At 41.7% G+C, this 23256-nt stretch overlaps 3 protein-coding genes across 4 annotated transcripts; 2 read left to right on the top strand and 1 right to left on the bottom strand.

Moving 5' to 3' along the window:
• Window positions 1-70: 70 nt before the first annotated feature.
• Window positions 71-3855, bottom strand: ngs (notochord granular surface). Of its 2 annotated transcripts, none has more exons than XM_047573159.1 (11): window positions 3578-3855; window positions 3282-3447; window positions 2891-3040; window positions 2661-2780; window positions 2464-2559; window positions 1494-1628; window positions 1245-1355; window positions 1054-1164; window positions 843-967; window positions 453-719; window positions 71-319 (listed from the first exon to the last, which is right to left on the bottom strand). In XM_047573159.1, the coding sequence occupies exons 1-11, from the start codon at window positions 3772-3774 to the stop codon at window positions 226-228; spliced, it is 1572 nt and encodes a 523-aa protein (XP_047429115.1). In that variant the 5' UTR covers window positions 3775-3855; the 3' UTR covers window positions 71-225. The 2 variants fall into 2 exon arrangements, with proteins under 2 accessions (XP_047429115.1, XP_047429116.1); XM_047573160.1 differs by having other exon boundaries at window positions 71-314; window positions 3578-3854.
• A 418-nt stretch (window positions 3856-4273) lies between these two features.
• Window positions 4274-11794, top strand: ccnc (cyclin C). The gene is made up of 12 exons (XM_047573459.1): window positions 4274-4428; window positions 4800-4906; window positions 5100-5184; window positions 6327-6396; window positions 6526-6577; window positions 6685-6740; window positions 7779-7814; window positions 7901-7992; window positions 8085-8152; window positions 8270-8349; window positions 9271-9389; window positions 10752-11794. The coding sequence occupies exons 1-12, from the start codon at window positions 4397-4399 to the stop codon at window positions 10804-10806; spliced, it is 852 nt and encodes a 283-aa protein (XP_047429415.1). The 5' UTR covers window positions 4274-4396; the 3' UTR covers window positions 10807-11794.
• A 461-nt stretch (window positions 11795-12255) lies between these two features.
• faxca (failed axon connections homolog, metaxin like GST domain containing a) lies at window positions 12256-22806 on the top strand. The gene is made up of 6 exons (XM_047573458.1): window positions 12256-13869; window positions 16075-16210; window positions 16491-16687; window positions 16968-17185; window positions 18194-18310; window positions 18872-22806. Exons 1-6 carry the CDS (start codon window positions 13610-13612, stop codon window positions 19192-19194), a joined length of 1251 nt encoding a protein of 416 aa, XP_047429414.1. The 5' UTR covers window positions 12256-13609; the 3' UTR covers window positions 19195-22806.
• Window positions 22807-23256: the final 450 nt, after the last annotated feature.

The raw sequence follows: 23256 nt of genomic DNA, 5'->3' as shown, positions 1-23256 counted from the left end.
GTCTTTGCTTTTATTTTCATCTATCCATCTGACACTGATCCCATCTGTTTAGTTAAATGAAAACCACATCTGTGCTTGCTTAATATTTATTTTGTTACTTTTAAAGACACATTCCTGACACACAGAAGGATTAAATAAGCAGAAAGGCTGACATACACAACACAACCGAACTTCTGGTGTACAGACTACGCTGTACGTAGTCAAGATCGTTGCTCGGCAAAGAGTTCAATCTTCATCCATGTCTCCAGCTGCTCCAGAAATAATGATGGTGCACTCCTGTGTGTTGCTCTCATAAGTGTCGTCCTCTGTCTTAACTGTTCTGGGAAAAAGGGAGAGCAGGTGCAAGAATACAAATAAGAAGGGTTACTGTATATGTTGGCCACCTACTGGTTTGACTGAAAACTATTTCAGATCTCATGTAGTACAAGTCCTGTGCCAGTGTCACCCTCTACCTGATGAGGAGCATCTTCCTCTCAGATGTCTCAGTTGCCTGCTCCTCCATGTTGACGTCAGTCTGGGTGTCCGATGAGACCATCTCCGCTTGCCCATCTCCTGGAGCTTTCTCTTCCTTGGTGCTGCTCTTTTCATTGGGGGGCCCATCCAGCTTGGAAGAAGAAGAAGCGCTCATGCTAACACTTGAAGTCAGATGCAGGCCTCCAGTCAGGGACAGGTTTTGGACCATGGTGCTCAGACGGCTGTCTTCCCCTTCAATCAGCTTCCTAGCAAAATAAACAAGGGGATGAAAACATGAAAACATGTCATGTACAAAAGACAGAACATAAAAAGGATACAAATAACATACCATTGTGGTTTAAAAGTCAATGTAATTATAGTCAGTGCACCTGTAGGTGGTGATCTCAAGCTCCAGAGCCATCTTAACATTCAGTAGGTCCTGATATTCCCTCAGCAGCAGAGCAATCTTCTCCTTGGTAACATTCAGATTGAGCTTGATCGCTTCTACGCGCTCCTGTTACAGTAGACCAGAACATTTTGAGGAGGTTCTGGATGACTAGAAATAGTCTAGACAGCATTGAAAATGATTCAGACAATTACCTGCATGTCTTCTTCCTCCTTCTTGTATTTCTCCGCTAAATCACGAATCTGAGCCTCCAAATACTCATTCCTTGTCTTCAGGGTGTCCAGTTCACGTTCCTTGTTAAGGATCTTAGCATATGCACAAAGCGGTTTTCAGGCTAAAACGTAGTAGAACCAACCACACAACAAGAAAAGAAAATCATACTCACATCTTTTTTATGACTGGCAATTTCCTCTCTGAGACTCCGAATGCTTTGGGCGTGTTTGGTTGAGGTGTTGTTCATGTCCTGAAACTTAGTTTTGTACCAAGCATCCATTTCCTGGAGAAGAACAAACATATAGCCTTACAGGTCTCTTTCTTTCATGTTTGCTTATATGTTATTTCAACACAATTAACGTGACTGTAAGTCCTCCAGGGTGAGGTCAGAACATACTTCAGCTTCGTCGTCACACTGTACCTGTAGGTTTTTGGCAGCAATGTTGTCGTACTGAGACTGAATCTGTCTCAGAGCAGAGGAGAGGTCTGGTAGGCCAAAGGTCATGTCCACCTTAGCAGCCGATGAGAAGATGTGCTGCATCAGGTCCTCGACTTCCTTTCATTGGATCACAAATGGTCACAGAAAAAAAAAGCTAAATAAGATACAGATACACTGGTTTAACTAACATTTCTCTTGTTAAATGGACAGCACACCTCTTGCTTGGCTATACGATGAGTTTAGAAACGCAAAAACTGGTATGTAAATGAAGTGATCTTTTATACTATACTCACTATGCTGCCCCTTCAGCTTCCTTCAAGATCAGCATCATGTTATAATGTGATGAGTTTCATATAATAACGTGATAACTTGCTTCACATTATAACCTGATAACTTGATATCACGTAATTACATGATAACTTATATTGGTCAATAATTTGATCTCGGGCAGAGGTGGTCTCTGAGTTTTGTGGAATCACAATGGCCCAATACATGGATACCACACTATTTAGATTCTCTTCTGTTTAGATGTCGTATATATGAAAGCCCTGTTGTTAAAGAAATAAAATGATTTGGTGTTGGGAAATTAAAACACTAACACACACTTGCACGTTTTGAAATACACCTTGTCTCATTGCTATTCTTTAGTAAGCCCATCTGTTGCTTCGTTCAGACAAGCCCATCTCATAGCAGGTCAGCCCCTCAGTGGTTTCAGACTCTCAGTCTGAAGCCATTGCATCCATTGTCAAAACATTGGTGTGATAGCAAGTTATCACGTTATAATGTGAAACTTGTCACATTATAATGTGATCTTTTTTTTTTTCTCGGTGTGGCAGCAATGTAATCCCGTAATTACCAGCCCATTAAACCATGAATGTTAAAAGGATGGACATGCCAGCCACAAGCCTCTGATTCATACACAATATGCATTGAGTAGACAAACATATGTCACCTCCTTGTGAACTCTTTGCAGAAAGATCAGTTCAGCTTCCAGGTTTTCCAGCTGCTTATCCAGCGCAATCCGGGCTGAGGTGGCTTTGTCCACATCCTGACATAAAAGGACACACAAGTCTTGGATGATCAGGGGAAATAAAAGTTAATTTTGTTCTTAAGAGTAAATTACAGCTTCAGAGTTTTCACTGTGTTTACCGGACGTAAAGCCTCGATGTCTTGCTCCGTCTTTTTCCTGGCCTCTGCAGCTTCATCACATTTGGCCTTCACCATGTCCAGCTGACCCAGCATTGCCTCCTTGGCTGCCAAAGACAAATTCTGTACAGAAAAGGGGTGATACGGTCAAAGTGGAATAATGAACCATGTCTGGTCTCTCAACTGGTCACTTTTAGATGCTAACATCTTGAGCAATAATCTCTCACTCTCACCCTCTGCACACGGATTTGTTCAGCTTCCCTGTTGAGTTCCCTCAGCTGAGACTCGTATAGCTGCCTGAGGCCTGATGGTCTGACATGGCGGCTTTTCAGGGTCTCAATCTCAGCCTCCAGCAGCTTGTTTCCAGACTCCAGAGTTCGCACCTACAAGGATGGAACACAGGACGTACTAGATTTTCACAAGGTGAAAGTGGAAAAGACAAAAATTCAGTAGTCATTATGTTGTTCCATTCAAGTAGTCGAGAGGGTTAGGGTTCATGCATTAAGAAATTGACGGGGAACAAACTGAAGAACAGACTTATGTGTATTTGACTGAATTTTTATTTTTAATTTACGAGTTCATATGAATCTGTGTCTATGTGTGCATGGGTAGATTCCTTCTTGCCTTTTCAATATACAACGCCAAGCGGTCATTGAGGGCAACCATCTCCTGCCTTTCATTAGTGCGAGTCAGCATGAAGGCCTGGTTCTCTGCTGCGGCCACATCCAAGTCCAGTTTTGGCCCAAGACCCATGGACATACCAAAGCACAGCGCTCCCATACTCGAACTGCTGCTTAAGTACAAAAGAGCATCCAGTGAAAATGGGACTGGGATTTTTCTTTAATTAAAACTGAAACTCTGCTGTTAATAAATGGTTTCATTTGATTTCACAATTTTTATGTATAGTACAGGTGACCCACCTAGTCATGCGAGTCTTGGGGGCGATGGCCCTCTGGCCCATCGTCCTACCGCTTCGGGTGAAGCTGACAGACCGGTGGCGGGTCTCCCTGCGGATGGGAGATGGACTGGACACCCGAAGCTGGCATGCAGGAGTGGCTGCCAAAGTGCCTTCAAAATGACGGCGGTATGAAGACATCCTCTCTGGGCTGCGGCTCATATTGACGGTCCTAAAACTGCCGGATTTTCAGCTGAAGACTGGAAACTGGTTGCTCACTTTGTCCCTCAGCCTGTGGTGAGGTCTATATATCCTCCTCAGCCCTTCCCTTAACACTACGGAGGAATGTTGAACCTTCCCAACCCAAGCATGTATGTCCCTTCAAACATCTGTCAAGGTTACGCCAAGTAATTTATTAGGCCTATCACCTGTTGAAAGAATATTGCTTTTAAGACTCTGATGATAAAATTCAATGCATGGGTTAAAGTAATGTTATATGGATACTAACCATGAATCCACATATTACTATACATTTCTTCATTTCTTTATCTTGATGCATTGGCTGCTTCCTCCGTGTATTTTAATTTATATGGAATCAGTTAGTCACCTTCTCTTCTATTGGAATGAGTAGTAGCTTTATTATGAACTAAAGTTGTTGAAGAGAAAGATCTATTTTGAAGTGCGAAAGGTGGAACAAAAAATCCGGAACCATCAACTCAGTTCCTCGGAGCGTTTTTAACGTTACTCCAGCGTCTGACTAGCGCAACTATTTTCCCGATAACCACTTCTCTGTAGGCGATTATTATCAATTTAAAGTGTACTTCTCTACCTCAGCGGCTACGACATGGCGGGGAACTTCTGGCAGAGTTCTCATTAGTAAGTTAATATGAACATTTCGACATGTTACCTGTTTATTTCCTATTTCGCCGTCTTTGTTGTGAGGCCTAGCCGAGTATTCACGGCTGAATTGTACGACAGCGCTAACAGTTTCTACTCTACTGTTGCTGCGATATAAAACAGCTACATAAATAGAGATAGGAAAAATGGTTTAAAATAAAACCTCACAAAAACTTAATTATGTGTGCTTCCTTTTATATTTTCGGCGAACGAAACGTAGGTGGCTAACGCAGCGCTTTGTGTTGTTACTGTTTTGCTTCCCGCTAGCTCGATTGTTCGCAGTTTGACTAATCGGCTCTCGTGACTGTGTTTATTTTATTTTTTATTTTATTTTATTTTATCCGTCAAAGTCTGCAGTGGGTCCTGGACAAACAGGACCTGATGAAAGAGCGCCAGAAGGACCTGAAGTTCCTCACAGAAGAGGAGTATTGGAAGCTGCAGATTTTCTTTGCCAATGGTAATGATGGTTAATTTCTTTAAATTGCATTTCTCACCATGTAGACGAATATATCTGCAGTGGTTGCCTTTTTAAATTACTGTATTATACTTTACTATACTCTAAATATTCACAAGCAATTATGTTTAGCTACGTGTTAAACTAGGGTGTTTATTACTTAAAGTTATTTAATTTTTATAATTCTGTGCTTCAGTGATCCAGGCATTGGGTGAACACCTGAAGCTTCGTCAACAGGTCATTGCCACTGCAACTGTATACTTTAAGCGTTTCTACTCCAGGTAAGGAAATATTGGCTTGAAGGTGAATTAGGTTAGATTAAATACACTATTAGCTACATATGCAGTTTGTACAATTAAACACATTTGAACCTTTAGCTGAGTTTTAAAGAATTATTGAAAAAGCATTTATTAACAAAACAGCTCTCCGTGTCTGCTGATGTTTAGTTGAGGCGACTGTATACAATTAATCAGTGTAAATCTAAATGGTTTATGAGATCCAAACTATAAATTTAATGTACGCATATCACTTCTCATGTAAGTAGATGTATAACTGACCATCTGACCATTTATGAATTATGGAAGAACTACATTCTGGTTTTACTGCTATCTGGAGCTAGGTCCTGTACTATACGTACTATATGTATGATTTTTTCCTTTTTGTTTTCTAGTTGTTGTTTTGTTGTGTGGTGTGTTTTGAGTAACTGAGCACTGCAGTGTAAGGATAACTGTGTTGGGTGTGGACTCCAGGAAGACTAGCGATGGCCTTAGCCAAAGCTAATGGAGGTCCAAATAAATTATAAATAAGCTTCTCATAGACTTACAAAAATTTTACCTAAGGTCTGGCAGGAGTTTTATTGTCCCTCATTCAAAGTGTCATTAAATGTGCAGTCAAACATCTGACTGTATGTAAGAATGAAGTTTGCTGTTAAAACATTATAAGAACTAATTAACAATTCAGTTTCTTTTCTGAATTTGTTTGCACTCCTACCAGTCCATGCAAACGCACCAATGATGACGCTCCAGCTGAGTGTGAAAATGTAAACACACATATACTGAGTGTAGAGTACATTAAAATGGCATGATTCAATACAAATGTATTAGAAACTGTCCTCTCACCACTTATCCTCTTTAGCATAGTAAATTTTAAAAATGGTCCCTGTTGCTATTCTACTTTAATTAAAATAGAAATGTTACTCTGGTTTCGTCTGGCTCGTCCAAAACACAAGTGCTGGAAAGATCATTTTACAATTTTTACAAATCTTTGTTCGTGTCATTTTTGATGAAAAACACACTTGAGCTGAAGTCCAGATCTCACGCAGTACAATATTCAGCTTGCCTCTGCTGCATAGTTTATTTTATGCTTAAAGTTTATTTGTTCAGCAGAAACTATTTTCATATTACTCATTTCCACATGTTTGCAGGTATTCTCTGAAAAGTATAGATCCGGTGCTCATGGCTCCTACCTGCGTTTTCCTGGCTTCTAAAGTTGAGGTATGGATGTTTCTCTTTTACTGTCCCATTGCAGCATCTCTGCTTGAGTTTAACAATGAGCAACATACAAAATTAGCCTTAGTTGTAATAAATTTGTCTGAGTTTAACCATTTATGTTTATGCTTTCAGGAATTTGGAGTTGTTTCCAATACCAGGCTGATCTCTGCAGCAACATCAGTGTGTACGTGACATTCATTAACATATTCTCTAAATTTAAATGTAACAGAACCTTCTCAGATGTTTTGTCTCTTGTGAATGTACAATCATGTTTTGTTTTTTCTAAAACAGTGAAGACCAGATTTTCCTATGCTTTCCCTAAGGAGTTCCCTTACAGAATGAATCATGTGAGCAAAACTAAATGTCCTTCTTCTTCTTAAGTGTTTAATGTCAGTAGGATATTTAAATTTGACAGATCAGATTCTCATTTAGCATCTGGATAAAGTACAGCTACAGATCACGGACCAAAACAGAGCTGAATGAGGTAGTTTTCTGTTTGAAAAAATTAACTTGGAATGGAAACTAAAGTCTATTACACTTAAACATTGATGAATAGATTCTATGTAGTAGATGTGCTATGCCATGCATCAAACTAAATTGCTTTCCTGCTTCCTCTGCGCAGTCATTTATGCACTGCCATGTTGCGTTACAGCATGCGGAGAAGCCTCAACACTGTCTCACAGTGTTGCCACATCACTGTCTGTGAATATGTCAGATTCCTCAGCTAATGTTTTCACCTCTCTGATAAAAACGGAGGGTCTGTGAGAGATAGCTTGGTGCCATGTGCAAGGGTGCCCACATTTGTTACGCGCAGAATCTCTCACTGTGGCGGCGAGTGCTGTGTGTGTCCCGCGTCACCGTTGAGTTGCCAGGACGTCAGCGGGGCCGTTGTGACACGCTGCCTGTCTAGAAAGCCGTGTAAACTATTATTTATAGCGCGCGACCGTGGAGCGATAAAAGGAGGGAGTGGTTCACACCGCGGAGAATGAGTTGGCGAGGTGCTGTGACTCCAAAACATAATTTTTCAAGTCCACTCTATGGACGTAGTAAAAGAGAGTGATGGTGGCGCAGGGACAAACAACAGGGCTGGCAAGGTCGATTTCACACAGGGTCGAAAGAGGGAATTCGATTAACGTGTCGACTTGTCGTCAACCCAGCCTCTGTTTTTATTTTAGTTAAGTTTGGGTTTGTAAGTACACAGTTTCAGATTTTTCTTTCTAGTCCGTAAAACTAGATGCCACATTTTTTTTGTTAACAGAATTAAACTAGACAATCTAGTTAAGACCTCGGTTACCTAACCCTGATAACCCTGTTATCGTGACGCCCGGTTAACTTAGATCTGATGTGGTGCGTACTTCTTACAGTCTTTATGTTTGTCTTTACAGATATTCGAATGTGAGTTCTACCTTTTGGAACTGATGGTGAGTAAACGACAAAAAGTGGTCATGTTACTGGGATTTGCTGGTTTTGATTGTCTGACTGATCATGGATGTGATTTATGTTACAGGACTGTTGCCTGATCGTCTACCACCCCTACAGACCTCTGCTGCAGTATGTGCAGGACATGGGACAGGAGGACATGCTGCTGCCTCTGGCCTGGTATGAGTCATCAGCTGGCCAACACATTTCATTTAGCTTTTTTCAGTTTCTAAGGTAAACAGTTTTCTTATCTTGTGATGTGTCTTAAATAGGCGAATAGTGAATGACACATACAGGACGGATCTCTGTCTCCTCTACCCTCCCTTCATGATCGCCCTAGGTAAGACTCGTCTCCATGCATTTCTAATTGTGGCTATATAATATAGTTACTGGCCTCAAATCAGCTTTATTTGATTTTAACCAGATCAGTTCGGTTCTTCTTCTTTTCCTCCCGCAGCCTGTCTACACGTTGCCTGTGTGGTGCAGCAGAAGGACGCCAGGCAGTGGTTTGCAGAGCTCTCAGTCGACATGGACAAAGTTAGACTACGATCTGTTTAAATAATTTGGTGTTTTAGATTAGATTAGATTAGATTAGAGTCTTTATTGTCATTGCACGGTAGCATATAACAATATACATTGCACAACGAAATTGAGGTACAGCTCTCCCGTCAGTGCAAAAGATAAATATTCAATAAATAACTAACAAAAACAGAACCTGGATTAACTCAGTTGAAGACCTATTAATACACATCTTCAAGACAAATACCAACGTCTTGTACAATATTCTGTGCAGGTTTTTACTTTTGAGGGAGCCGTGAGGAGGTTACTCACCTGAAGTGGTGTCAGTCTGGATTCTAGTGAGAAATTATTCTTTTGATTGGTCGCACTTTCGGACCAATTACAGGACGTTATGGCAGATTTTCTGCCTCAAGGGGGAAAAAGTGAAGAAATTAGTTGCAATAGCTCACGGGCCAAGTTTTTAATTGAAATAGTTATTCATTTTTCTCTATTCATTCAAACTGTGATGGAAGCAGCACATCAAATATAAGGAGACTGCATTTGGTTCTTTAGTAATTTAATGACAACAACAATAATAATTGCAAAGTGAAACCCATTAAGATGTATCTGTGTAACAACAACAAAAGCCCCTCCATTATGTCTTTATTCCCAGTTCATCTACTCACATCGTAAACTGCTAATTGGATGAATTTTGTTTGTCTTTAAGTAGCATAGAGTTGTGCAAGTTGTGAAAATGATTAAAATCATTATAGAGATAAAATATGAAATGATGAATGCACTCATCTCATCTCCATAGTAAGTAAATAGTCAGTATCAGTAGAAATGAAGTTTATTTTTATTAACACGTTTGAACGTTATATACAGGAGGAGAACACTTTTACTGTTTTTGACATTCTTTTGAACTGAGCAGTTTTAATTTGTGTTTATGTGTCTGTTAAGATCCTGGAGATTATCCGCGTCATTTTGAAACTCTACGACCAGTGGAAAAATTTTGATGACCGTAAGGAGATAGCTGCTGTCTTAAACAAGATGCCAAAACCCAAACCACCTCCTAACAGGTATGTCAGACCTGGTTCCCGCTTTTCTTTACACAGTTCATACATGTTTTAATATTATGATCGATTATCGATTACATTGAATACAATGAACATTGTGTAAAAATGCACAGATGAATTTAGATATTTAATGTCTTTTCCCATTTGTGGCTGGGAAATGTACAGTTGTGTAACTGATGACTTTATTAAATGCATAATAGTTCAGTTGCAATCTCATGCTCATTTCAATAAGATTAAGAGAAATTTTGCACATTTAAGACAATTTTGCTTTTTAAGCTTTTCTTTTAAATATTGAGAACAAACTGAACATCAGTTGTAGTTTTTTGTTATCCAGGGTATACATAAACAAAACACTCTGGTGCAGTTGTTTAGATTCAAAAACAATAATCTGGATGACTGCGAACCTCCACAGACATATTTTTCTTTCTTTGCCTAATATGCCTCAAGTTTAACATCTAAATGATTGTAAGTAAGGATACAATGATACCACTACAGCTACAGAGTACAGAGTACAGCTACTCATGTTTGTTTTTACTTAGATACAGGGGGTACGGATACAAGTACTTAATAACATTTCCACGGTTATAACCTTAAAACATATTTTATTTATATCAGATGTTTGGATCTGCTGACACCTGCTCTGTCGCTGAGCAAAAATGATCTAAAACAGAAAGTAATAACGGGCAAGGTCGGGATAAATGTCACTGTATTGTGGTCAAAGTTATGTACTGAAAACATTTAGTTGTCACATTGATGAATGAAGCTAGTTTTTTTTTTTTTTTTATTAATTTTCTTACACATTCTCATCAAACACACCCTGGCTGCATGGGCAATATTTCTTCAGCCCGATTGAAATCATTCTCAACTATTGTTCTGTTTGTGTTGTAGCATTTGTTAATATTTGTTGCTGGAAGTCTGCTGGAAGACTTTTTTTCCCCCAACTTTATTTACAACACCACATTAATTCAAAAGAAGAAAATGACAAAGATGGTTTCTGAAGCATGGTCATGCTAAGATGGATGACAAAGCAGCTTACTTTTCTGATTAACAGAGCCAGAACAAAGTGTCTCTGCCAGGAGATTATAGGAACTCGCATTCAGACCTAAATATAGTTCTTATCATTGAGAGATTGCAGCACGTAAAATCTTTTTTTAGGCTTTTTGAGCTGCACTTAAATGTCTTCTAGATATTGTAACCCTAGATTCTATGAGTGTAGGTGGAGAACATGGCCTTAAAGTTGTAACAGGTGCAGTGCTACGGCAGGTGTTTCACATCTTCCCAGCATTCCTAGCAATATGGTGCTCTAAGAAATTCAGTTTGACAAGTTATAAGCTGATCGTAATTATATTTTCTCTCCTTCTACAGTGAGAATGACCAGAGCTCCAATGGGAACCAGAGCAACTCCTACAGCCAGTCTTAGCAATGTGTCTGCATTCCACGGGAATCCATAACGTCAATGTAGAGAGGAGTCTTTTTAAAATGTCACACAGCACGACCTTTGCAATGCCAGCTGAAAGGAAAAAACACACATTTCAGCTGAGCCAGATTCATCTTTGGCCGACGCCCCGGCAAAGACACGACTTCACCTCTCTGATCTTTATGGGTTTATGGATTGCGGAAGCGGCCACTGAAAAACCTGCAGTGAGCGGCCGATCGACGACGACAAACTGTGACGGTGTCTCGATGAGGCTCTCTACTCGGCTTCAGACTTGAAATAAACTAAAAACTGAGGAACACTGGGGGAGGAGGGGGGAGAGATGAGGGGAGAACAGATGTAAGGGTTCAGTAGAAACCTGTCATTGTGATGATCCTGACATCCTTGAACAGCCCCGCGGTGCAAATCTTTAGGGCTCCGTGGGATTCGAGAAAACTTAATCACAAGTACTGTGTGTGTGGGTGTGTTTGTGCGTATGTGCTACGTGTGAGCGGCCAGTCTGGGCGGGTTTCAGCTCCTCAGGGATTGCAGTAGTCTTCTCTGTGCTGTGAGAGCGTGGATCTGATTGGATGCGCAACTGTGATGTGCTGGGATTCACCTGCTCTCTAGAGTCTGTTCCAGTTGATCAAAGACCTAAGGCAGGAAAGATCCTCTTTAAGGTAGAAATGAGCTCTTTGAATGCAAGATTTTACTGTTTTGAATCATGACAGCTCCACCTCCTCCCCTCCTCCCCCAATTCCCTCATCCCTTTTGTAAATAGCCTTATGATTCTTTTATCTTTTGTGTAAGGAAACCGATGGAAATCAGTAGCTGGTTTAGCTTTGTGCTTCAGGTGAAAGTGCCCCTGTTTGTTTCACTGTCACAATTCCTTTGGCTCGCTCCAAGCCTTACTCGTTTTATTGTGAATTATGTTTTATGTAAACTTTAAATTTGGAGCTCTTTCCTTGAGTAAATGCAAATCATAGTCATTCTAGACATGTCTGCATCGTTTTTACCATAAATTCTTAGTATGTCTGTCCGCCTACTGCCATCTGTTGAATCGCTGGAGTGTGTGTGCGTGTGCCTATGAATGTCTATTTTTGTGATGTGATACGGTGGAAGGTGTGCGTGTGGCTAAACCAGGTGCTTCACAGCCTTATGACATAAAAGCTGCTAGTTATAGAGAAATCCCTTCACAAAAGCATATCCAGGTGTATGTAAGGGGTTGGTATTGTTGCATTACTTGGATGCATCTGATGTTAAAAAATAATAATAATAATTAAAAAAAATAAATCTGTGTAGAAACAATAACTGAAAAGGTACAAAAACATACAAGGCCCCTCCCATGGCCTTCTTCTTACCAATTGACATAAACAGACAGTCAATCCTCTGAGAGAAATTGGATGCACCCTCGTTCTGCTTTGCCTTCTGGTACTTTCCACCCCTTCAGCAGACTCCATCTGTTGCTGCCATTCACATGAATGGGCATGAGAACAAAAGGGCTTCATTCCATCAGAATATTCCTCCTACTCCGGGTGAAAAACACAAAAAAACATTTCCTGAATTTTTATTTAATATTGCTTGAGTATCGTTATAATAATAAAATGTATGGTGTGCTGAACAAAGCCTCTCCCTGCTGTCATTCAAGCTGTTATGTTCATGTAATGGAGGAATTTTCCAGCTTGTTATAAAAGTCACACACAGCCCTTTTACCTAACTTCAATGTCAGCTCAATGCAGTGGCTGTGGTAGGACCCCTGGTGGTGACCACCGTAGAGTGTTTTGACAAAAAAAAAAAAGGATGTCTGCAACTTTCCTTAAAAATAATTTTGGAGTGTAAGGTGGTCAACGTAAACTACAAAAACTATAGCGTGTGCTGATTTACTTTAAAGTAATTAATATAATGAATGAGGTTGTGTTTACCAGTGTTGGCCTTGGGGTACAATCAGTCCCTGTGACGTCACTTTAGCTGCATGAAGCCCACAGAGGACAGCGGAAGTAGCGCTACAAGATGCTTCGTGTCTCCTTCAGAACCAAACTCTATGAAAACATGTCTCATAAAGGATATCCTTTTATGTGTAGCACTCATAACGTCAACGAGACAGGCCATTAGGTTCAAGATGGAACCTTTTTATATATATTTTTTGTTTTTAACAAAATATTTTTTCGGAAACATTCCTTTGATTTTACTCATACAACATTTATTTGCTTCATGTTCGACTGCATTATCATGATGGTGGTGGTATTATGTGTCTTTAACCTTTAGTTCATTGTTATTATGTTCAATACGGTCATTTAAACCAATAGTGAACCTAACAAAATAATTTATGACCCCTTGACCTCTGGTATTATGTATCCTTGTCAGCTAATACTCATCAACTACAGCATGCCACTGGAAGCAGTTAGATTTTCACCTATAAATGTGCAGTAAGAGCACATTTGTGGTAGTAACAAGAGAAAAATGCATTTCCCTTTAGATTTGTTTACATGATTTTGTTAGGTAGTTTGATATTAGCGATGTTGCACAACAATGACTGCAGATACACACTTTTATTTTGAAGGGGATAACAGGAAGCAGTGCGGTCCATTAATTTGACTTGACGGTCTGTGGAGAAGGGCAGAGAGCTCCGAGTGGGCTTCGGAGGATGTCCGCCCCGCTACGGGGACAAGCTCCGGGCAGAATGCTTGTGTCCTGTCGGCTGCTCCTCATCCAGTCGCCCAGCACCAGTGTCCGTCGGCACCCATGAAGCCCCCGCTGATGAAGCCCCGAGCTGCCAGAGTGAGGCGGAAAGTGGCCGGAGACAGAGAGCATGTACTGGCGCGTCGGGTTCGCCTGGACGCGGTCGTGTGTGGTTGATCTTGGCCAGAACCAGAGCTTCTCCTCCGGCCTGGTGGGCCCCGATGAGCAGCTCTCGTTTTATGGGTACATCATCGCCTACCCACTGCAGGACTACGGCGGGATCATGTCAGCTTTGGGCTCGGATTCGTGGTGGCGGAAAACGCTGTATTTGACCGGAGGGGCTCTGCTCGCTGCCGCTGCCTATTTGCTGCACGAACTGCTGGCCATCAGGTACCGAAAACACTGACAGAGGCTGTCACAGGAGAAGCTGCAGAGCTCGACACTCCTGCAGCACGGCCTCGCGGGTGCAAACATTATCGATCAGAGTGGTGATCTCTATATGCTTGACTCCAAAAAAAAAAAAAAAAAAAAAATCCTCCAGTTCTCTGCTGTATTTACACTGGGGCCTGATATTACTTAATCGCGTCTGACTGGGCGGGGTGAGAGTCAAAAAGGAATCGTGAGTGGGTGGGTTGTGATGTAACGGAACACCCACCCCCAACTCACAAACACGCACATTAGGAGGTTTCCATTTTCCTCTGCGTTTTATGCATTCATGACACCGGCGACCCGCAGCGACGGTCGCGGCGTTTAATTTGTCCTTGGCCATTCAAAAGAACAACGGTTGCAAAACATCTAATTTGACGTGTTGTATGATGAAGTTAGTGAGCTGGCCTGAAGGCCTCTTGCTGCCATACCAGCTGACTTCATAGACTGCAGGTCACTTTCAATTGTCTGTATATCAAGGACAAGGCGACAAGGGTCACGTTTATTCCACCGGCACACAGTCTGGTGGTAGCGGAGCATTTACAACTGCAGGAGTGACTGCTGTACACAGATACCTGTGAATATGTGTTTACATTCATTATACATTGACAGAACTCGAGTAGGGATATTCTTCTTAAACATGTCCAGGCCTACAAAAGTCACGGGGGGGGGCTCTCACCAGTGCAGGATTCATTGTTGTTGTCGGTTAGAGGATTTAAGTTATACACGTTCAGGGCGGAAACACGTTATTGTGCTCTGGTGCAGCTTTCCATGTTTTTCGTCGTCTTCTGCGGTTGTTTTTTTTTTTCCCACCGCGACGTTACAACACTGCAGCTCTCTCTCTCTCTCTCTCTCTCTCTCTCTCTCAAGGCTTCATGTTACCATCCACTGTGTATCAAATAATATGTTCTTTAGGCTGCCCTATTAAAAGCAGCCTCCGTTGGAGTCGGGGACATTTCAGCACCACACTGGAATAGACAGCTCCTCTGCTTCTGTGCTGTTGTTTTTCTTTGCGTTTCAGCACTACGTACATTGGACAGCTCCCCCTGTAATCCTGCACCGTGTCCGTGTGACTTTGTTTCCATTATATAGTCCGTTTGTAGCCAGGAAGTAGCCTGATACCATTCTCATTATCCACGTGGATACACGGGAATTTGTCACAAATGGAAGCTTCACCATTGTGGCAGTGCAGTTTTCTTGGCTAGTAGAGATGGCCGTGGGCTGATAGTCAATCGGGGCCAGTTGATTTATTCAGATCATCATATTATAGCCTAGTCCACACGTCTCTCTCTCCCTGCATCGCTTTCTCGCTCTCGTTCACACACACACACACACACACACACACACACACACACACACACACACACACACACACACACACTTTTGAATTTTCCATAATTCAGACCTCATTCTTTGTGTAATCCAACTTTAGCAACTGACTCTTCACCCCAAAGGCAATCATTCACACACATACTGCATTTTTACGTGGATTACCTTGGAGGACATTATGCTGATGGACATTAATTTCCCGAAGACTGTGCTAACCATGATCACAATGATCCAAGTACTTGGCCCGTCCTTACCTTAATCTAACCTTCATCTAAAGTGTGATATTAAGTAAAGCTGTTGTGCAAAGCAGACTGCTAATAGACAGATGTGAGAATGGTGTCAGTGTCTTCATCTCACCAAACAACATTGTTGAAGAGCGAATTTTCAGTTAAGTTCATTACAACCAGGATAACTGAAAGCAATGTTATCAAACCTGAGTGGCATGCAGTGAAACAGGGGCTTTGTCTGGTTGGCAGTACAGCCTAAAGGCCCAGACACTGAAACCTAAGAAATAAACTTGGATTGTCTGTATCTGGACCAAAAAGTTGCGCTTTTGTTGACAACATTCAACACACTGCATTGGCTGAAAAGCCTCTGATAGGGGTCAAACTAGTGCAAATGATGTGGGACACAAAAACGGGGCAACAGACTTCACCAACGGCCCAACACCAACTAACAACCTTCACATACACTTAGCCTTACCCTGAAACGCTACCAGCCCTGAATTTGAATGTTGCAGGAACTATTTGTAAGGATTCCAAGTAAACGCACACTTGCAGTTTTTTCACAAGCTTCATCGTCAGTACGATATACATCTCTGTCCCTCTTTGCTCCATCCAGAAAGGAGGAAGAGCTGGACTCTAAAGATTCCATCATACTCCACCAGTTCTCCAGGCCCAAAACTGGCGTCCCGTCCCTGTCCCCTTTCTGCCTTAAACTGGAGACCTACCTCCGTATGGTTGACCTGCCCTACCAGGTATGACCCCAGCTGTGTGCTGTGTGCAATGGAAAGAATACACACTAATACTTCATCTTCTTCTTTTGTTAATCAAACGCAATAGACCTATTTACATTTTGCTGGCTGGAAGATGCCTAAAGGAGTCCCTAAGACTGTTTAACATCCATGTTTCACATGGATGGTAGCTTCTTTTTCCAGGAGTCATTATTGTCAGAACATAAAGTCTGACCCAGTTTCCTGATTTCCCTTAATAACAGTCACCAACCACTTTCTACCTTCCGTTGGTCCTCTCTTGCAGAACTACTTTGATGGGAAGCTTTCGCCCCAGGGAAAGATGCCATGGATTGAGTACAACCAGGAGCAGGTGTGCGGTACTGAATTCATCATCGACTTCCTGGAGGAGAGGCTGGGCGTGAGCCTCAACAAGAGCCTGACACTACAGGAGAGGGCCATGTCTCGCGCCATTACCAAAATGGTGGAGGAGCACTTTTACTGGTAGGCGACTACTGAAGTTCAAACTGCTTCTTTTTATTTTTCCCTAAGAGTAATTACTTATTCGGAGGAGGGTCCAAAGGAGGAAAATGTGAAAGACAAAGCAAAAGGAATGCATTAGACCCATTACATCGAGTATTAACTCAGTCAGTTATTACTAAATATTAAATATTGGTAGGTTGAATTAATACAAGAGAGGTTTATTATAAATGGTCATGACATAATTCAGTAATACTTGCCCTTTAGAAATTTTATCAATGGCATTTTATGATTTGTGTCCCAGGACTATAGCTTACTGTCAGTGGGTGGACAACCTGGAAGAGACCCAGAAGATGCTGTCGGTGAGCGGACCCCTGAGCGACCTGCTCAAGTGGATCCTGAGTCACCTGACTGGTGGGATCGTCAAGAGGGAGATGTACGGGCACGGGATCGGGCGGTTCTCCAAAGAGGAGGTTTATGCCTTGATGGAGAAGGACATGCGTACTCTGGCCACTCTGCTAGGTGAGAGTTTTTTTTATTGTTCTAGATTATAAAACTTGGCAGGGCAAATTTAATCTATAAAAGGAGGAGATTTATATTCTTCCAAAGAAGAACACAAAACTACCCAGTCAGAATCAAGTGGTGCACAGCTGTGTCCTCATGGTTCTTACTTCAGTTTATACCACCTGTATGTCTTTTTTAACGTATTTAGTTTAGTTTATTTCACACTATTTACATGACATATATTTTGTCATTTTATACAAAGAATCCTTTAAATGCTGAGTCCCTCTTTTTGTTTGTTTGTTTTTAGAGGTTTAATGTGTGAAGGGGGAGGGGCACCCCAAGGAAGATATTTAAAGGTTTTAAGAGGGGGCCTGTTTTCCCACAGATAACAGACAAGAAATTGGCCAGATATCCTTAACATACAACAACATACAAACAGATGTGTAATATCCAATTGACAATTCCAACATTCTGGTTACATTAGATTAGTTGGTCAATAAACAATAACAAATCTATGCAATGTTAATCAAGACAAATAAATAAGATACAAGTGATATTTATAATAAGTAAGGTAAATATACATTGATGGGAGTCAGATTTTTTTTTTTTTTTTTTTTAGATTTTTCTTGAAGCTGGAGATGGAATGTGACATTTTTAATTTCTCATGAAGTGTGCATAGGAAGGAAGATTGAAATGTTGAAGTGCTTTCGTTTTTTCAGTGTGTTCCTAGAGAGCCGAGACACAAAAGATTGGTGTTGTCAAGAGACAGCAGTCTGCAAAAAAAGGATAACATGACAACACTGACCTCCTGTGGTTCATTTTAGTATTGCAGAAAAGAATCGCTTTAAAATGCTTCTCTGCAGGTCCTGCAAAATGTGCATGTTTTGCACCACTACAGCTACGGCTGCTCTTTGCTTAAAACAGTGGAAAACATCATTCAAAGGACGTGCAGGAGCACATGACCATGTGTGTATTTTTGTGTTGTAATTTGACCCTTGCTCTTTTGTTTTGCTGTGCTACCTTTAGGTGATAAGAAGTACATCATGGGCTCTAAGCTTTCGACAGTAGATGCTGCAGTTTTCAGTCACCTGGCCCCTGCTATGTGGACGCTGCCGGGATCACGGCCGGAGCAGCTAATCAAAGGTGACTTCACAAGAAAGACAGCATTAGCGTCCGAAATTTGTCTTGTATCTAGACCTGTGCGCTGTTTCATTTTCACAGTTACATTTGACAGTCGAAAGAGGAGACTATTTTTGTTTAAATACATAAAACATCAGTCGATTTATTATCGTTTCTTCTTGAAAAACAACAAATGTGATTTGATAGTGACGAGAGAATTTTGCATGCAAAGATTCGATGAATCAGTGTGTTCCAGTTACAAACTCTGCTCTGCATGAGACTAAACTGTGTTCTTCAAATGTTTGTTGCGGAGACATTTATTGGGATGAAAATATCTGTGCAAAACCAAAATGCAAATTAAATTTACTTTACTGTAATTCAGTTAAGCTTATTGTCTGCTGAGGATAAAGGAAATGGGAACAGACTGAAGCACAAACAAGAACACTTTCATCTTCTCAACCTGTTTTGCTAGAAAGAAAATTAAAAAATAACTTTGTGAAGAAGAGATGACCATCGCTTCACCACAACTGTAGCTTCGCATATTATCAGTGGTGTTGCTTGACATTTGGTGTCCATATCCCCCAGGGGAGCTGATCAACCTGGCCATGTACTGTGAGCGCATCCGCCGGCGTTTCTGGCCCGAGTGGTTCGTGGACCTGGAGGACCTCCGCTACTCCGACATCACAGAGGACAGTGACTCGCCCTCCAAACTCCCCGACCTGGGCCTCTTCTCCGGGACGGGCACTTTCCAGGATGACACACACTCACACACTCCCCACAGTCCCCACATTCCCCACACTCACACGCCACAAGACCCGCCGTCGCCGGACAGTGACCCCACGGGCCACTCGCTGTACGACTCTGACATGGACACGGAGTGCTCTGAAATAGACCAGCTCAAGTGTTGACCAAAACACACACACAAGACAGTGCACGCCACATGTACGAACGCACACCACGGGAGGGAGCTGCATCCCACCCGTGCACGCGCTCCCTACCTCTCAGATCGGAAAAAAAAAACAGCCGGGGAGTGTTTCTGGTGTTGCCTGTGGCGGCGAAGGGGTTAACTTTAGAGGAAGAGATTTCACAGTCAAAGGAAAGGAGAGCAACTTGGGCGACGGGGGAAAATGGGGAGAGAGGAAAGGAGTAGCAGAAAAGTCGCAGTGGAGGGAGAAGAAGGAGAAGAAGAAGAAAAAGGTTAAAAAGTAAGAAGCATCAAAAACCAGGAGTAAATGACGCAGTCGCTGAGAAACTCCTCCACGTGGTCGACATCATCTGCAGTCACAACCTTCTACCTGTTGTCGCGTTTCCTGTAACCGTGGCAACTCCATGTGCGCGTGCCCCGCCCTACTCCTCCATTCCTCGTAGCAGTTTGCACCACACAGCCTTGTGTGTCCTTCAACACCTCGTGACACTGATACTTAGGGAACTGTACAGGATTCATGTGAATGAAGACAATTCAGTGTAAATACATGAATGAATGATTTAATTCTCAGATGTGATGGATAGAATATCTGATTATACGTGAGTATAAATAGTATAGATAGCATCTCCTCTGTCTTAAGGTGTAAATACTGTAGCTCTTGTGTTGGACACAAACACTGTCTTGTAGTAGTCTCAATGAATACCCTGCTCTGCTGGTCTCGGATCGGCGAGAGGAGCCCTCGTTTACACTGGGGACGTAACAGTAATGCCTGCTGCCCATGTTTAAGTAGTGCAGTAAAATTTCATAGCAGATAATGAATCTTCCATAAGCACTTTGAAACTATCTTTTGTCTTATTAAGACGGTTATTTTTGCCAAAAAGAAAAATGCCCCACGTCAGAAACCTTGAGTTCGGATTATCAGACTCCTGTGCGGACATTCAGAGCATCGAGAGCGAGCAAAACAATCATGTAGACTGAACAGACGTTTAGTCTGGATAAAAGAGCATGGCTGGTACGTGCCCAAGGAAAATGTCCCTTTACTCATCACAATGTTACCTACATGTCTTAGGTATATTTAAGTTGGATGTTGGTACCTATGTCCAAATCACGAAGACGCGGCCGATGGAAACATCTGAAAAATTCCTTTTTTTTTTCTTTTTCTTTTAGCAGTTAGGTTTTTTTTTTTTTGTGACCAACGTTCCATAACCAACATGATGGACTGCTGTTAAAGTGCATCGTAAAGCAATAAGTGAGCAGACGCAGGTCCACTCCGCTCTGTTGTGATTGTATGCTAGGCTGTAGTAGTGACGGCAGGTTTTTATGTGTGTTTGTCGTTCAGCAAATGCACATACCAACAACATTATTTGTGTCAAGGCAGAACGGATGCAAGCAAGGAGTACACACACAACATATATATTTAATATATATGGTCACCCTCTGTGAATGAGTGATGGCACACTTGTGAGGCTTCACAGCTGAACCTTTCCTCCTAGCATACACACAAACACACACTCACAAAGTAATGATTCCAGTTTTAGGAGGCCAGAGAAAAGGAAGTGGTCTGAGAGACAGGACGGTGCGGTGGTTTATATTGATGGTGCTTCTTATTCTTTATCTAGTTTAAAGTAGAAATCATGTTAGGAATAAAGAGGAATCTTTACAGTGGCCGACCGGCTGATCAATCAGTGAATTTATTGGCTGGCGTTAGCCTCAAGTCTGTTTTGTTTAAAGGCCTGGTCACACCAGGAAATGGTTCGCTAAATTCAATCACTGTGTCATTTTGGTGATATACAGTAATGTCAATACTTGCAGAGCTAGGCGGCGGACTGCTGCAGCTGGTGGGCCAACTTCTAACTCGCAAGTCATCTGTACTGGAGCGCATCAAACGCAGCAGCTCACGGGAATTCTCTCGGCTCCACTCAGTGTTGTAGATTAAAAAGTTGCAGAGAAAGAGAGAAACTAAAGCCTTTCGGGGCTAATGAGCTCAGGTGTTCTGCACCCACAAGCGAGCTTTTATTAGAATGATTTGAAGTTGCTGTAAATTTTTTTTTACCATTTTAAACGTAACCAGGCTTTAATGGAGAAATATTTCTGTGGACATATAGCGGACATCAGCCGGTGGGTTCCACAAAACTAATACAGAAAAGCTAAAAATACATTTGAGGCAATTGAATTAAAATGATATTAGTTCACCAGAGATATCTGACAACTAGAACGTCGGACACGATTTTAAACAACCTATTTTTAAGGTTGCTTCCTTATGAAAATCACTTCTATATTTTATTTATTTATTTACTTATTTATTTATTGAATGCTCCATTGTCCAACATGTGCCCCTGAGATGTGTCTGGCTCTTCTCCTGAAGACGCTGCACACATGTGAAGCTCACCTCGAGTTAGTGATATGTAGCATGTAGCAGCATATAGCGAAATAAGAAGTAACAGTATGGTACCACAACATGACAGACGATGCGCTGCCACTGGTAACAAGTCAGCGATGGAAACGTGAGGCTCCTTCACTTTTAGGCTAAACACACCTTTGAGTCTGAGCGAGGCCTTCAGGAGGTAAACAGCAGAAGGTGAAGCCTTGTTTGTGTGTTTGTGATTTTCTTTGTCTTAAAAACCCTTTGCCTGCATGATATTGCCTTCTCCCATCAACAGTCAGATTTAGCCTTATGGAAAATGAAGCTAAACTGTTTACTTTATATCAGTGCCAGCAAATGAATTATGTTTTTTATATGTACTATTTATTTATTTATTATATATCTATTTTATGTTGATTGGGATGGTTGATGTGCTTGAATTAAGGCAGCAATGGTATGTTTTTGCACTTTTCTTCTCTATGTTTACAGGCAGTCTTTTTTTTTTTTTGTTCTGTGGCTGAGAATGAACGTCACTGATTATCGATTATCGACCTGTGTATTAGTGCAATACTGTAGATTCTCTTACGACTTCTGCTGGCGTGACGCCGAGCACATTGTCATTGCCGTAGTTGCATGTGCGTCCACCTCTTGAGATGTCATTTGATAATTGCTCATGTCGTGGCGTCGCCACCATCATCCGCGTTAAGGTGCGCCAAGCAGCAAATGTTTCCTCCATCTGAAGAGAAGTAGGACTTTTTACCAAACCGGCCACCTGATCTCAGATCAGCAGATGCATGTGAGGCGTCCTGCTGATCGGCTGGTCGTCGGCGTCTCCTCTCTCTCTCTCTCTCTGTCTTTCACGAGTTCACCCATTCCAGGACAAAACTGACCATTCGTCTTAACGTTCCTCAGCATTTAAAGGTCAGGGGTCAGGTTTTCAGTCCTGCCCCCGTGTGTCACTTTCCCACCACGATCCCTGCTTGTAGACTAGAAGCCATATTGCATCGTCTGTTGATGTTGTTCGTGCTGAAACATTTGTGGAATTTCATCAGACTGTAAATAAGATAGCTTGAAAAAAAAAAAAAAAGATGTAAAGTGCAAACTTAAAAGCTAAGGCTGTGTAAGATTTAAAAAAAAAAAAAGATTCTTATGAATGTATCATAACTAGAGATAAAAAGCTGTATGAGGATGGATAGAATATTTCATTAAATATAGCTGTGATATTTTCCTCTGGTTTTGTTTCCGTTTTTGTGGTTGAAATTTGCATGAAATCAGATGAAAAATGTGAACCTCGCTGCGTAAAAGCTGGTGGGTATCAACATTTAGAGGTGGGTATATTCTGGTACATATCTGTCTCATAATCCCTCTCCCTCTGTGCTTGCTACCATATGACAATACTAAGCCCACCCAACAATGCTGAAGGATTAGCTCTCTGCCCTTTTCTTTGTGTCTGCGCTGGAGCTCTGGAGGAACCGAGTGAAAATAAGAAGGGCAGGCGAAGATAAAAGGCAAGTTGCGCGAGTGCCACTGTGGAGACGGAGCGTGGGGCCCGGGTGAGGAAAGGGCATGAAAAGGGGAAGAGACAAACAGTCGTGAACGGGGACGAATGATATTTTGATGGATTTGGCTGGTCGCGTTTCTGAGACCATTGTGCAAAATCCCTGGGAGATCCCCTGCACACAA

Source organism: Mugil cephalus, chromosome 21, assembly GCF_022458985.1.
Source record: "Mugil cephalus isolate CIBA_MC_2020 chromosome 21, CIBA_Mcephalus_1.1, whole genome shotgun sequence".
Lineage (NCBI taxonomy): Eukaryota > Metazoa > Chordata > Actinopteri > Mugiliformes > Mugilidae > Mugil > Mugil cephalus.
Note: the sequence above shows the minus strand (reverse complement) of the source record. Positions and strands in the feature narration are given on the sequence as shown.